The sequence below is a fragment of the Callionymus lyra genome, chromosome 19, assembly GCF_982586985.1.
Source record: "Callionymus lyra chromosome 19, fCalLyr1.hap1.1, whole genome shotgun sequence".
In the NCBI taxonomy this organism is placed as follows: domain Eukaryota; kingdom Metazoa; phylum Chordata; class Actinopteri; order Syngnathiformes; family Callionymidae; genus Callionymus; species Callionymus lyra.
The window spans coordinates 11078739-11094636 of record NC_141836.1 but is presented as its reverse complement, the minus strand read 5'-3'; the positions used below and the strand labels follow the sequence as shown (position 1 = coordinate 11094636).

General features: G+C 35.3%; 1 protein-coding gene across 1 annotated transcript; it reads right to left on the bottom strand.

The window, feature by feature from the left end:
• Positions 1 to 5575: 5575 nt before the first annotated feature.
• Positions 5576 to 12620, bottom strand: ptpn18 (protein tyrosine phosphatase non-receptor type 18). The gene is made up of 5 exons (XM_087781696.1): positions 12516 to 12620; positions 7162 to 7251; positions 6862 to 7004; positions 6615 to 6677; positions 5576 to 6137 (listed from the first exon to the last, which is right to left on the bottom strand). The coding sequence occupies exons 2-5, from the start codon at positions 7239 to 7241 to the stop codon at positions 6073 to 6075; spliced, it is 351 nt and encodes a 116-aa protein (XP_087637822.1). The 5' UTR covers positions 7242 to 7251; positions 12516 to 12620; the 3' UTR covers positions 5576 to 6072.
• Positions 12621 to 15898: the final 3278 nt, after the last annotated feature.

Sequence of the window (15898 nt, the reverse complement as noted above, 5' to 3'; positions counted from 1 at the left end):
GGGATCTCATGGAATTTTCTTTTAGCTGCGCAGGATGTAGTGACTACTGCCAACTGGTGGCCGGAAGTTTAAATGCGACAGCAAAATGAACTCTCTAAATATTTGTACGTAAATACAAGATAAATGGATGTGGTGCTGTTCAACATCGATACAATAACGTGTATAAAAGTCGATATATATATTCGATACATATTCTCACACCCCTACTGCTGACTAAGCGTTTTTAATACTCAATATCAAGTTGAAGTCACTAAACCCTCCCCTCATAATCCAAAATTCTCTTCTAATCCCTCCACACTTAGCAACAGTTCATCTTGTAAACGACTCTGATGGTGAAGATTCACTGCAGATCACAGGAGCTCTTTTTTTTTTTAATTTTACCTCTTTTTTTTTCTTCAGAATCCTCCATGTGCCAGGGCTGCTGCGGAGCGGCTGCCAGCTCTTAATCGCCGGGACTCGGTGACTCACCTCGTCTCTTCTCGGCCAACAAAAGCCAAGAGTAGCTACTAAGCCAGCGACGGAAGGAATAAGAGGCTCAGATCAGCGGCAGCGGTGTGGTTTTTCCCCGTGTTATTGAAATATGGAGAGGAATAACTCTGACTCCAGCAGCTTTTTTTACTCTTTGTTTTTCTTCTTTCTTAGGCTAGTTTTTCCCCCCATTCTCTCGTTTTTTTTCCCCAAAACGCCTGTTAATCTTTTTTAAGTTGCCGTGAAACAGCCAGCAGCATGCATGACAATAGGTGTGTGTGAGTGACGGTACGACCATGAGCCAGTGTTAACATGTGTGCGCGACCTACTGTATATACCTTCTCCTTTACATCCCTGCTTCTATTACACATCTGGAGTCTGTGCCAGCGGTGCAGCTGCAAGGGTTCGGATCCTTAAAAAATGTTTATGAGGTCAACGCCACGGAGCGGAACCAATCCTCGGCGTCTCGCTCCTTATTTATCTTTCCTTCACATCTGTGTGTGTTTGTTTGTGTGTTTTTTTTTCGCGTTAGTTTTTTACGAGGCTGACGAAAAAAACTCCACGAGCAGGCATTTGATCAGGACGAACACGAGCATCATCTTTATATAGTCGCAGACTTCTTTTTTTTTCTGATTTTAGAGACATTTACAGCCTGTTTTCTGTCAGACGTGACATTTAAAACTTAAAGTTGTAGCATCATCGTCTCATAGATGGTGTCTCAGGAGTCGACGGTGAACTAAATGTGTTTCTGACATTTACCCACAGATTTATTCATTAGCTTTATCGTTAAATCAAGCTAAATAAATCAAAACTAATTATTTGCGATACTGTATGAGTAACGATATATTTGTAGTATTGTCGAGTATTTGACTCTGGTGTTGCAGTATTTACAGACCACATGACTCTTGACGAAGTCGTAACTACTTTCATTTGTTTTGAAACAAAAATGTATCCAAACATCATCTTTAAAAGCTGCTGGAGTCGACTGTATCCTCTTGTCCTCAGTCATCGCCAAAATATGTCCAAAGATCAGCTTTAAAAGCAGCTGGAGTCGACTGTTTCCTCCTGTCCTCAGTCATCGCCAAAATATGTCCAAACATCAGCTTTAAAAGCTTCTGGAGTCGACTGTATCCTCTCATCCTCAGTCAGTGATGGGATCTTGATGCAATAGATTTTGATATCTAGAGGCCAAAGTTTAATTGCAGCACAGTAATGTACAAACGCAATATATATATTTGCATCTTATTTTTTCAACAAACAACATAAAACAGGGACAATGATACAATATGTTGTGATACTGCAGTAACAAGGATATATTTGTAGTATTGTCGAGTACTTGACTCTGGTGTTGCAGAATTTTCAGACCACATGACTCTGGATGAAGTCGTAACTGCTTTCATTTGTTTTGAAACCAAACTATGTCCAAACATCCGCTTTAAAAGCTGCTGGAGTCGACTGTATCCTCTCGTCCTCAGTCATTGCCGGGATCTTGATGAAATGACTGCTGCCATTTAGGGGCCATACAATATGATGTGATACTGCAGTAACAAGTATATATTAGTAGTATTGTCGAGTACTTGACTCTGGTGTTGCAGAATTTACAGACCACATGACTCTGGATGAAGTCGTAACTGCTTTCATTAGTTTTGAAACCAAAATATGTCCAAAAATCAGCTTTAAAATCTGCTGGAGTCGACTGTATCCTCTCGTCCTCAGTCATTCCCGGGGTCTTGTTTCAATGACTGCTGCCATCTATGGGCCAGAGCTTAATTGCAACACAAAAATGTCCAAACGCAGTATATGTTTGCATCTTATTTTTTCAACAAACAACATAAAACAGGGACAATGATACAACATATTGTAATACTGTGGTAACAAGTATATATTTGTAGTATTGTCGAGTATTTGATAGACTTAAAAGACCACATGCATGCTTTCATTTGTTTTAAACTAAAACATAAAAAATTAAACATCAGCTTTCAAAGCGGCTGGAGTCGACTGTATCCTCTCGTCCTTAGTCATCGCTGTGATCTTGCGGGATTTCCTTGTTACTTTAGTTTCGAAGGACATAACGACTGCTGCCACCTAGTGGCTGGACGTTTAATTGCAACACAAAAGTGAACAAATGTTAGTTATAACAACGAATAACTGTATTTTACATACAATTTATTAAAATATATAACCATTAAAATAAATATGATAAAATAAAATATGATTTTAAAGCCAAAACAAGCAAGATCCCCATTTATAAGTTATTCAACTGCTCTCCAAAAAAAGAATCATCACAACTTTTGCTTCTCACTCCCGAAGCCTCATCCTGCAGGAGAGAAGTGTATGATTAGAATTATTTATTTGTTGTTGTTTCACACATGGCGAGTCAAAGTCAAAAGCAATATCGGGGCCAGGAGAGCGAGGATTGTTCGATGAGTAATTCTCCCGACGCGAGGAGGAGGATTTTCCGAGCCAGGAATCACGGCGGCGAAGAACACGAAAAGGTTTTGTCGAAGGAGAAGGTCCTGCAAGTGTGCGTTCGCTGATTAAAAAAATAGTCGACATCCAACGAGTTCAATTAAACATAAACAAAGCGTGCGCTGCAAAGGATCATGGGGGATTGGATTGATTATGGAATATGCTTGGGAAGTCTGCCAGGTATTGAAGACTTCATGATACAAACTTCATCCGCAGATGAATCTGCTTGTTCATTTTTGAGTAGTTCAGCGAATAGATAGTAACTCCATGCCTGTGGTTTTGACGTCCCAGCATGCACTGCACGACGGTGACACAAAAAAGAACTGTATGCGTCCAAGAGACTAAACAAGCGCACGTGTACAGTAGGAGAAAAGACAGCTGCTGCTTCACTTAGCTTCAGATATGCCAGTTCTCTCGCTGCTTCTCCAGAAATGTCTGTGGTGCCGTCACTGCTACTTGTGATTCCAGAACATTTATGGAGGTGCCGTGTGCCGCCGAGTTCCCCCCCCTTCGGGCGGACTTGGCTCGGCTTCGGCACGTCCATCCAGGCTGCCTCGGACTTCATCGCTTCTCACCAGCTGGCAGCTCATGACATTTGGCTCCGGACGCCTCCACGTCATGAGGTTCCTCCTGATTGTTTCCCGGCTTCTCGCAGTCATGCTGCAGGCGTGAGGAGTCTTTATTCCACTGCCCGGTTCTCGTGGTCGACGGGTTCTGTCGGAATTCTTTGACGGAATTGTTTTTATAGCAACGTGTAAGTGGTTAATTTTTTTCCATATGTGTGTCTCAGGGTCGAGCTGACCCGAAGGGCAACACAAGGGATAGCACAAACACATTTGTTTTGGGTCAACTTAAATCAGAGATAACACAAGGGATAAAAAAATTAACCACTTACATATCGCTATAAAAACAATTCTGTCACATTTGTTTTCAGGCTTTTGGGTCAACTTGACCCAGATATAACACAGGATACCACAAACACATTTGTTTTCAGGCTTTCGGGTCAACTTGACCCATAGATAACACAAGGGATACCTCAAACACATTTTTTTCAGGCCTTTGGGTCAAACTGACCGATAGATATCACAAGGGATACCTCAAACACATTTTTTTTCAGGCCTTTGGGTCAACCTGACCGATAGATATCACAAGGGATACCTCAAACACATTTGTTTTAAGGCTTTTGGGTCAACCTGACCCATAGATAACACAAGGGATACCTCAAACACATTTGTTTTCAGGCCTTTGGGTCAACTTAACCCAGAAACAACCGAAGGGATACCTCAAACACATTTGTTTTCGGGCTTTCGGGTCAACTTAACCCAGAGACAACACAAGGGATACCTCAAACACATTTGTTTTCGGGCCTTTGGGTCAACTTGACCCAGAGATAACATAAGGGATACCTCAAACACATTTGTTTTCAGGCTTTCGGGTCAACTTTATTCAAAGATAACACGAGGGATACCTTAAACACATCTGTTTTAAGGCTTTCGGGTCAACTTGTCCCAGAGATAACACAAGGAATACCTCAAACACATTTGTTTTCAGGCTTTCAGCTCAATTTGACCCAAAGACAACACAAGGGATACCTCAAAGAAATTAGTTTTCGGGCCTTCGGATCACCTTGACCCGGAGATAACCCAAGGGATAAACTATTTTGGCCCCTTGAGTGATGGAGTTTAGCATCACTCGACCATTCATCAATGTTTTAGAATCCATTGAAAAATAATGGACAGTGATGAGCTCATGCCGTCAGAATCTTCAAATGATTTTTGACTCCAGATGGTAATTCAGAACAAAAATCTGTTTCCTTTCACATGGTTAACATTCCCTGGAAATGTAGTTGAGTTATGATGTTTGACAAATGGGTTTAAACTGTGTGTAACAGACAAATTAAATCAAAATTAAGTATCATTATAAACAGATGTGTGTATTTGGTGAGTCTGAATATGTAGAAAAGGTTTTAAATCAAAATGATTAACAATTTCTGACATGTTGTTTAAGAGATAAAGACACAAAACTGAAATTACTTTTTTTTTAAAGGTTCCATAACGTTTGGATACGATGGAGTTGTTCCGCCTACTAGTGGTCGGAAACGTCACTGCAGCAGAATCAGAAGTAGGAATCGTGTTTTCTCAAGTAAATAAATAATAAATAAAATAAATAAACTAAATCTCGATCGAATGAAGATGTTTTAGGAGAATCTCGTCTGTAACTTTAAATCATCTCCTTCATGTCTGACGAGACAAAAAAACCCGGTTTTGTTTCTGAGTCTCGAGCCTCCATATAAAGCAACGTCTCTTCGAACCGATCGGTGAAAAAGAAAAAAAAAAAGAGGAAAAACAACAAATACAAAAACAGGGGAAAAAAACTTCAAAGCTGCTTCGTTACCTAGCAACAAGGCTCCATCGCACGACTGCTCTCAACATATATATTCCTGTAAAATCACATTTATTCCTCTATTCCGAAGATTCAGCAACGTTTAGAAAAATAACAATAATAATAAAAATACAATATTATTGTTTGACAAAAGTGTGATTTATAATATTTATAATAAGTTTATATTCAAATAAATTATTAATTACACATTAAAATAAAAACTACTGCTTAACTAAAAAAAACAACAACAATGGAACCATTTGTGGTGTACCTCAGGGTACAACTCAAGGTCCTGTTTTATTGTGTCTTGAACAAGTGCAATACATTTATTTGTATTCATTTTGTTTACACATGTATTACCTGTGAGTACAATCTCAATATTAAGGTTGTTTATATGTAACATGTTCAACATGATCAATAGATAAATAGATACATTTTCAACTTTATTGACATATAAATCATAGATTATTATGACTACAAAAGAATGTCTTTGTAATGGACCTTTTTAACTAATCTAAACAGATAAAGAAAACCTTTTTTTCATTCGACAAATATATGAAAAACATAAAAGAACATTTAAAAATAACTTCATATTTCACTGCATACGCTTTTCACTTAGTGGTCATTTTTTTTAATTTTTTTTTTTATTGATCTTCTTTTCAATGCATCATTTTGGTCCGACCCCCCCGACCCAGACTAAGTTGGCCCTTTGTTTGGAGTCTTAAAAAAGAACCGATTTGTCTTGTTAATGATTCATCGGCTCCACTCGGCCGGAGGGTCTCTGGGTCCTCGAGGCTTCTGCACACGACTGTTGAATCCTGACAAAAACAAACAAGAACAAAAATCCACTTTTAGTATTTTTAAAGAGATGTTTGTTGATTCAACTGTTGTGCGAGTATTTCTCTCTTGTTGTTGGTGATCTCTGCCCCTTGCCCTATGTAGCTGGGACAGACTCCAGTAGCGGAACATCCTTTAGTTTTGAGGGGTTTTTTTTGTATTCACGAGCTGTAGCTACAAATGAAAATAGTGAACTCTGCCAAAACAAAAATGTTGAATCATTTTCATTAAGCACCATGGAAAAGGTCAATCAATCTTTAATTAAAAAAGCATTTTTCATGCCTGCAGGGATGCAGCTCAAGGTAAGTTCCAAAAACAAATGTTAAAAAATGATTAGAAGAAACTTAACTTAACAAAATAAAAGTGCCACGACATAAAGCATTGCATTTTAAGTGGTATTTTTGAGCCAAAACATATGTAGACACAATGGATTACTAAATAAAAAAGTTTTCACTCACCGATGTTGTCCTGAGACATGAGTTTGGTGACATCTGCCGAAATATCTTCATAATCATCGTCGACTTTAAAAGAAACAACCTTTTTAAAGTACATTTAATATACTTTTATTCACTTTAAACTACAGTGTACGACACATCAAACTCAAGGCACATTCATGTTGATATCGTAACTTAAACAAAAGCCATTGATTAAGATTATTATACTGATAAATATAGTTTGGTAAGTTTAGATTTTTACTCTTGTTACCTGAAGCCAGGTGTGGGCGTTGACCGCGTGGCTCCGCCCCCTGACCGGGATCTGGTTGATTTCTGGGTCTGACCGCGCTGTACATAGCGCCATCTGGCGGCTTCAGAGGGTCGTTGACATAGTGATGGGAGGCTGAAAATGTGCTAAAAGGGAAAATAAAAACACATTTCCAGTTATATAACGCAAAACGGTACTATTTTGGATATCAAAGAATATACATCACATGTGTAAAATAACCGCAGAAGCAGAGAAGGAGTGAAAATTTAAAATACTTTTACAGAATTTAAAAATATGCTTTACCCGGCGTCTCTGCTGCATTTGGGTAGATTCAAAGATGCATACTTGGGGACTTTGTTCACCGATGCATACGTGTCGCTCATCTCTGATCATCTGTGTGGAGATAAAGCAACATACGATGAACAACGTGGTGAAATTCTTCATTTCTTTAGGACACATTTCAATTTTAGGAACTGTGAATGTCACACTCGCGCTCGCCAACTTGTTTTTTTCCCCCCGTCCTGTTGGTTGACACGAGCGAAGTGGTGGATCCATATTTCTAGAGCTTTTGATCACAGGAAAACACGACAGGATCAGAGAGCGATTAAGAATCTGTCAAAAGAATGGTTTGTGGCCAAGAGCTCATGTTGGCTCACTGGAAGGAGAAATGCTTTTCTGCATAATATATTTTATTACACTTTAATTCTACTTAACACAAGGTTTTCTACAACTTAAAAAAAAGACTAATCCATCCGCGATATTCCATACATTCCACCGACTACATCTTTTCAGTTATGATCAAACTTTTCCAAAATAGCATCTAAATCCCAGTTCAAACATGAATATAATTTACAAATATCTTCACTACTTCATAATCAAGACACTAGAGAAGACCCACGTACACCTCTCAAGCATTTATTAACTAGCAAATCCTTCAAAATATGTTTGGATCCACATCGTAACGTTGATTTTGCTACTTTATCATCATGTGCGGAACATTTTCTTTAAAAAAATTTAAGTTATTTTGCCAACAGAGAGATCAAATAACCTAATTTCAAGAACAATTTGAAGAACATTTTTGGATATTTATCATTAAAAACATATTATATTGCATGTCTGTAAACTGATCCACTTTGACAGGCTGGTTAAAATACATAAAAAATATTTTATTCCTGAATATAATTTTCACATATTTTCACTAATTTAGTTAAAAAACACTATTTTCATTGCCACGTTACATTTTTATTACAGTACAACTTTTTTAGCATTTAAAATTTAATTAAATTAATAGTAATAAAATTTAAAATGTGCTTCATTTGAGAAGACAAACAGTGGAATTGAACAAGGAATTGTTTGTCGGGACCTTTTCCCCCTCTATTAACTGACAAATCCTTCAAAATATCTCTGGAACCACATTGTAATCCAGCACCAAATATTTATCTTTGTTCCTTTATCAACGTTTCCTCAAATCTAGGCTTTTTTTTTTCAAGTTATTTACCAGAAGACATATCACTATTGATTTTTATGTATTTATTTTTGATGTAATTTTTATTTGACATGATTGTAAAACAGACTTTGAGATAAGTACATAGCAAAACCTCTTAGCTCGTTGGATTAAATTTAAGCAAACTGGTTTAAAAATCCAACAAAAATGCAGCCATGGAGGATCAAGAAAATATATTTTTCTCTCTGTTCGAGCCACAAAGAAGGAAGTGGAAAAAAAAAGGCAAGAATCATTTCCCTGCTCGCACCAACAGTTTGATTACCGTTTCCAAGGTTACGCCGACTGTTAACCATGTGGTTAGACCAAATGGGCGCCATATTTTGACCGTCATCTGCTCCATATCTTTTTTTTTTTCCCTTCTGGTTAAATATTTCCCAAGTTACCAAATGAATGGAAAGTGGAATCATCGGCATAAAAACATGTTGTAAAATGCGTTGATACGTTTGTATTATGGGATGTTAACAGTGATGGACCAAAAAAAAGATTTTGATCTTGCGATGAAGAGAGACTATGGAGAAGGTTTTTCCCGAAAAAATCCGCTGCTGCCCTCGAGGTTCCGCTTCTGTCTGTTGGCCTGAAACCAGATGAGTTGCCGGGTCGGTGCCGGACCCGTCAAGAAAAAAAAAACCCTTCTCTTCTTCTTCTTCTTCTTCCTCACCACAGCTCCCTTCGCTTCTGTCACCTCCACGACCTCACTCCCCTCGCACTATCAACCCTGATCATCTCCTCCTCCTCCTCCTCCTCGTTTCTTCCTCTCCCTGCCATATTTCCATGGTAACATATGTGGATGGAGACATGCAGGAACGGAGAAGGAGGGTGAGAGATTGTTAATTTAACACCTCGGGGGTGAGACATCTAACCAGACAGACAGTTACATCAAGAGACTTTTTTTTTCTATTTTAACAAGAGCCATGTGTTGTCCTGATATATACCTTCTGGAATCTTCACCTGCTGGAGAATCTTTAGGTCAACGCGAGAGTTTGTTACGTTTGATAATCAAACCACACGTTTATAGGCATTAATCAATAAAAGTGTCGTCTTTTTTCCTCTTTTTCACGTCAAGTTGAGGTCGCTGAACCCTCGTCTCGTCTATGACATCATCATCAATGGCCTGTGACAAAATTGTATTGTATATTTGTAAAGTTATTCATATCATAAAAAGAACATTTCCAGTCATACATCCCTATTTATATTTTCATTTTTATTATGTACTAGATGTAATCTTGTAAACAGAAAATAAGTTGTTTATTTTAGATATAATGCATACGTTTATATTTCAAAACATTCAATGTTTTGCTGCTGAAAAAGTTTGTTTTAAATTGCAAATATACAGAATTTTAATTCTGAATTTAAACATGAAATTGACAAAATATAATGTAAAATCTATGCTACTTTAAGAAATGAATCAACCATTCATTATTTGTAAAATGTATTATTAATGCACAGTGGTGGAGTTTCATGAAACAGTTGATGAGGTTTCATGATCCATTTGACAAGTTTCAATAAAGAACCGTCGATATTGTATCATGAAATAGATGGTGAGGTATCATGAAACAGGCAATGAAGTTTCATGAAACAGGCAATGAAGTTTCATGAAACAATCAATGAAGTTTCATGAAAACAGTCAATGAAGTTTCATGAAAACAGTCAATGAAGTTTCATGAAACAGGCAATGAAGCTTCATGAAACAGTCAATGAAGTTTCATGAAACAGATAATGAAGTTTCATGAAACGGTCAATGAAGTTTCATAAAACAGTTGATGAAGTTCATGAAACAGTTAATGAAGTTCATGAAACAGTCAATGAAGCTTCATGAAACAGATATTGAACTTCATGAAACAGGCAATGAAGTTTCATATAACAGATAATGAAGTTTCATGAAAACAGTCAATGAAGCTTCATGAAACAGATAATGAACTTCATGAAACAGGCAATGAAGTTTCATATAACAGATAATGAAGTTTCATGAAACAGGCAATGAAGCTTCATGAAACGGTCAATGAAGTTTCATGAAAACAGTCAATAAAGGTTCATGAAACAGTCAATGAAGTTTCATGAAACAGTCAATGAAGTTTCATGAAACAGATAATGAAGTTTCATGAAACGGTCAATGAAGTTTCATAAAACAGTTGATGAAGTTCATGAAACAGTTAATGAAGTTCATGAAACAGTTAATGAAGCTTCATGAAACAGTTGATGAAGTTTCATGAAACAGTTGATGAAGTTAATGAAACAGTCAATGAAGTTTCATGAAACAGTTGATGAAGTTCATGAATCAGTCAATGAAGTTTCATGAAACAGTTGATGAAGTTCATGAAACAGTCAATGAAGTTTCATGAAAACAGTCAATGAAGTTTCATGAAACAGTCAATGAAGTTTCATGAAAACAGTCAATGAAGTTTCATGAAACAGTCAATGAAGTTTCATGAAACAGATAATGAAGTTTCATGAAACAGGCAATGAAGTTTCATATAACAGATAATGAAGTTTCATGAAACGGTCAATGAAGTTTCATAAAACAGTTGATGAAGTTCATGAAACAGTTAATGAAGTTCATGAAACAGTTTATGAAGCTTCATGAAACAGTTGATGAAGTTTCATGAAACAGTTGATGAAGTTAATGAAACAGTCAATGAAGTTTCATGAAACAGTTGATGAAGTTCATGAATCAGTCAATGAAGTTTCATGAAACAGTCAATGAAGCTTCATGAAAACAGTCAATGAAGTTTCATGAAAACAGTCAATGAAGTTTCATGAAACAGGCAATGAAGCTTCATGAAACAGTCAATGAAGTTTCATGAAACAGATAATGAAGTTTCATGAAACGGTCAATGAAGTTTCATAAAACAGTTGATGAAGTTCATGAAACAGTTAATGAAGTTCATGAAACAGTCAATGAAGCTTCATGAAACAGATATTGAACTTCATGAAACAGGCAATGAAGTTTCATATAACAGATAATGAAGTTTCATGAAAACAGTCAATGAAGCTTCATGAAACAGATAATGAACTTCATGAAACAGGCAATGAAGTTTCATATAACAGATAATGAAGTTTCATGAAACAGGCAATGAAGCTTCATGAAACGGTCAATGAAGTTTCATGAAAACAGTCAATAAAGGTTCATGAAACAGTCAATGAAGTTTCATGAAACAGTCAATGAAGTTTCATGAAACAGATAATGAAGTTTCATGAAACGGTCAATGAAGTTTCATAAAACAGTTGATGAAGTTCATGAAACAGTTAATGAAGTTCATGAAACAGTTTATGAAGCTTCATGAAACAGTTGATGAAGTTTCATGAAACAGTTGATGAAGTTAATGAAACAGTCAATGAAGTTTCATGAAACAGTTGATGAAGTTCATGAATCAGTCAATGAAGTTTCATGAAACAGTCAATGAAGCTTCATGAAACAGTCAATGAAGTTTCATGAAAACAGTCAATGAAGTTTCATGAAACAGTCAATGAAGTTTCATGAAACAGTCAATGAAGTTTCATGAAACAGATAATGAAGTTTCATGAAACGGTCAATGAAGTTTCATAAAACAGTTGATGAAGTTCATGAAACAGTTAATGAAGTTCATGAAACAGTTAATGAAGCTTCATGAAACAGTTGATGAAGTTTCATGAAACAGTTGATGAAGTTAATGAAACAGTCAATGAAGTTTCATGAAACAGTTGATGAAGTTCATGAATCAGTCAATGAAGTTTCATGAAACAGTCAATGACGTTTCATGAAACATTTAATGAAGCTTCATGAAACAGTTAATGAAGCTTCATGAAACAGGGTACTCATTTTCAAATGCCACTAGATGTCTCTCTGTTACACTATATGATGTTATCCTTCATCTCTGTCTCTCTTCCTCTTTAACTTCCTCTTTTCTAACTGCACTGTTTCATCTCCAGGAAGTGACTTGAGTTGAGAAAACCGGTCGACTGTAAGTTTACTTAAACAAAGACGAGCATTTTCACTACGAACCACATATTCTGATGTAAAGGGTTCAGGAATTTAAAGAAGGTCTGAAATAAATACAATTATTTGTCATGTTAAACCGTAACACATCCAATTCCAAACCAAACACAGATAAACATCATGTGTGAGAACGAACTACAAAACCTGGCAACTCAAGAATAACAATACAAGAGACTCTACCTGGAAACGTCCAAAACATTCACGTGTGGAAAGAGACGCTCGCGACCAGAACTTCTCTTCGCTCCGACTGACTCGTAAAACAAACTTGTTTTCTTTTTATGTAAATAGGAAGTTGTAACGCTTCCTCTTTTTTTATCACTTCTCACTCAAATGCACTCTCTCACTGGATCTTCTGCTTGATTTGACGTTCAGGGTACTTTTTGTACTCCATATTTACTCAAGTACACTAACATTGAGAACTTTTATTTAAAAATTATTATATTTAATATGAAATGAATGAGGGTTTTTTTTAAAGAAAGATATTGTATACTGTACATATGTTGTTGTGTTTGTATTTACAATATATAACATACACTAAGATTTAGAACTTTTATTTGCCCAATTTAAGATATTATTATATTTATTATACGATATTATGGACCTTTAATGACAATAAATCACAATAAATATTGTGACTATATATTTAAATTTATAACTTTAATTTGCCCATTTTTTACATTGTTTTAAGTAATTATGTACGTTTTAATGAAAAGAAAGATTAAAAACGTTGATATGCCTAATTTTAGATATTTTCCATTCGTAATATTACATAAAGGACTTTTTATAACAAGAAAACAGTATAATTCATGCTTTTTTTGTATTTACAATATATATAATCAACGATACTAAGATTTAGAACCTTTATTTGCCTACTTTTACATTCACTTTTACATTTCTAATATGCAATTGTGGACTTTTATGGAAAGCAAACAGATTGATTTATGCTCTGGTTTTGTATTTAGACTATATATTTAGATTTATATCTTTAATTTGCCTAATTTTAGATTGTTTTAAGTAATTATGGACTTTTTAATGAAAAGAAAACAGAATAATTGATGCTATTTTCTTTGTATTTACACTATATACAAGTGAACAATACTACAATTAAAAACGTTTATATGCCCAATTTGAGATATTTTCCATTTTTAATATTACATAAAGGACTTTTTAATAAAAGAAAACAGTATAATTCATGCTTTTTTTTGTATTTACAATATATATAATCAACGATACTAAGATATAGAACCTTTATTTGCCTACTTTTACATTTACTTTTACATTTGTAATATGCAATTGTGGACTTTTATGGAAAGAAAACAGAAAGATGTATGCTCTGGTTTTGTATTTAGATATATATAGATATATTTTTAGATTTGTATCTTTAATTTGCCTAATTTTAGATTGTTTTAAGTAATTATGGACTTTTGAGAGAAAAGAAAACATAATAAATATTCTTTTTGTATTTACACTATATACGAGTGAACAATACTAAGATTAAAAACGTTTATAAGCCTAATTTGAGATATTTTCCATTTGTAATATTACATAAAGAACTTTGTATGACAGGAAAAACAGTATAATTCATGCTTTTTTTGTATTAACAATATATACAATCAACGATACTAAGATTTAGAACCTTTATTTGCCTAATTTTAGATTGTTTTAAGTAATTATGGACATTTTAATGAAAAGTAAACCGAATAATTGCTGATAGATGCTGTTTTCTTTGTATTTACACTATATACGAGTGAAAAATACTAATATTTCCTTTAATTTGCTCAGTTTTCTATTTCCTTTAATTGATTATAAGTAATTATGGACATTTAATAAAGAAAAAACAGAATAATTTATGCTTTTTTGTGGTATTTACACTATATATGACAATAACACTTTGATTTAAAACTTTTATTTGCCTAATTTCTAGATATATTTTATTTGTAGTATAACATAGAGGACTTTCTATGACAAGAAAACAGAATAATATACGCTCTGGTTCAGTTCAACGACCCACACGACTGTAACTTTCTTCAAGTGTCGACCAGAATCCTAATTCCACTTCAAAGCCCTCAACTTTGCACCGCCATCCTCTCCGATCTAAACATGGAGACAAAAAAAAAGCACAGTTTGCGTCCGATTTAAAATCTCTTAAACGCGTCGGAGGTGCCGTCTCATCAAGCGTTGCCATGGCGACCGATAGGTCATGAATGGAGACACAAGAGCACAGATGACTCGTGTTCCCCCACAGCCTGAGAACAGATGCAGCCTTAGCAGGTGTTACCTGCTGCATATTCACGGCCTCCTGCTTATCCACGTGTGGGTATGTGTGCGACCGTGTGTGTGTGTGTGTGTGTGTGTGTGTCGGCGAGGGGATAGGCGTCCATATGTGTGATATGGCCTGTTGAATGTTAATGACCATCTGACCTGCTATATGTAGAGCTGGCAAAAACAAGCGTCGTAATGATGTGGAGCTAACAGTCGTTTAGAGGAGGCGAGTGTGTGTGTGAGTGTGTGTGTGTGTGTGTACTTGAGAAGAGGTGAGGTGTGTGTTCACTGGCTGATTGTCACTCTCCAGCAGGTCCAGGACTCCTGCAGCCTCTCCGGGAACATCGTGATCCAGCCGGGATAAGAGCTGGTACTGAGGAGAGCAGCTGGTGGACCGAAGCTCTCTCGCCTAAAAGCATGGGCAGAAAAAAAATAAAGACTTAAATAAATAAAAATAGAAACTGCAACATTTTTAACACTATGGCATTTCCCCTTTAATCATCTTGTTTTTTACTTATTTTTCATAAGGACATAATGGTTACAAACATTTAAACAATCTTATGATCAAATTTGCAGCGTTACTATAATAAATACCTTAAATAACATCATAGATTTAAGTTTATTTTATGACTAACGTTGTACACAACAATCAAAGTGAAACTACTTGTGCAGAAAATAAACATTAAATGAATGTATTGTGATGTTAAATATTCATATTCATATTCATATTATTATATATTTTAACATTTAATTTAACATTTAATACCATTTAATTTAGCAATAAATTCATAATTTGACGGGAGCTGTCACATATCTTATATCTCATCAACAGTATCATGGAATGAAAGTGACAATTACGTGTATCATTTAATCGAATCACAAGAACTGTAATGACTTGCATGACGTGATCGTTTTGTATGTGGGGAGCTGTTTCCCCCTGCTGGCCAAGAGTAGAATGAGCAAGACATGCTGTGTCATAAATTAAATGCATTTCTGTTGTTTGTTTTTTAAATTAACTACAGAGATAAATTATTAAAAAAACTAAAATACTATTACTAATATATATTAAAAAAAATACGATTATTTAATTGAGTGTTGCTACTTAAGTTTCAATTGGAGTTCAATTGTGAAAAAATAAATAATTAAAAGACAAAGGGTATATATATAATAAATACTAATAATATTACGGGGGAAAGTTAAGAATTAATATATGGAAGAATATCAGTGTCACATAAATATTGAAAGGTTGAATTTAACTAATTTCAAATGATGAAACTTTCTTCTTTATTTGAATGTTCTTG

Excerpts from the sequence above, each read along its gene's own strand:
- ptpn18 (XM_087781696.1), bottom strand. The coding sequence starts at position 7,241 with ATGAGCGACACGTATGCATCGGTGAACAAAGTCCCCAAGTATGCATCT. Across the intron at positions 7,005-7,161 it reads AAATGCAGCAGAGACGCCGG|CACATTTTCAGCCTCCCATC; the intron begins GTAAAGCATATT and ends TTTCCCTTTTAG. Across the intron at positions 6,678-6,861 it reads ACGCCCACACCTGGCTTCAG|TCGACGATGATTATGAAGAT; the intron begins GTAACAAGAGTA and ends TTTCTTTTAAAG.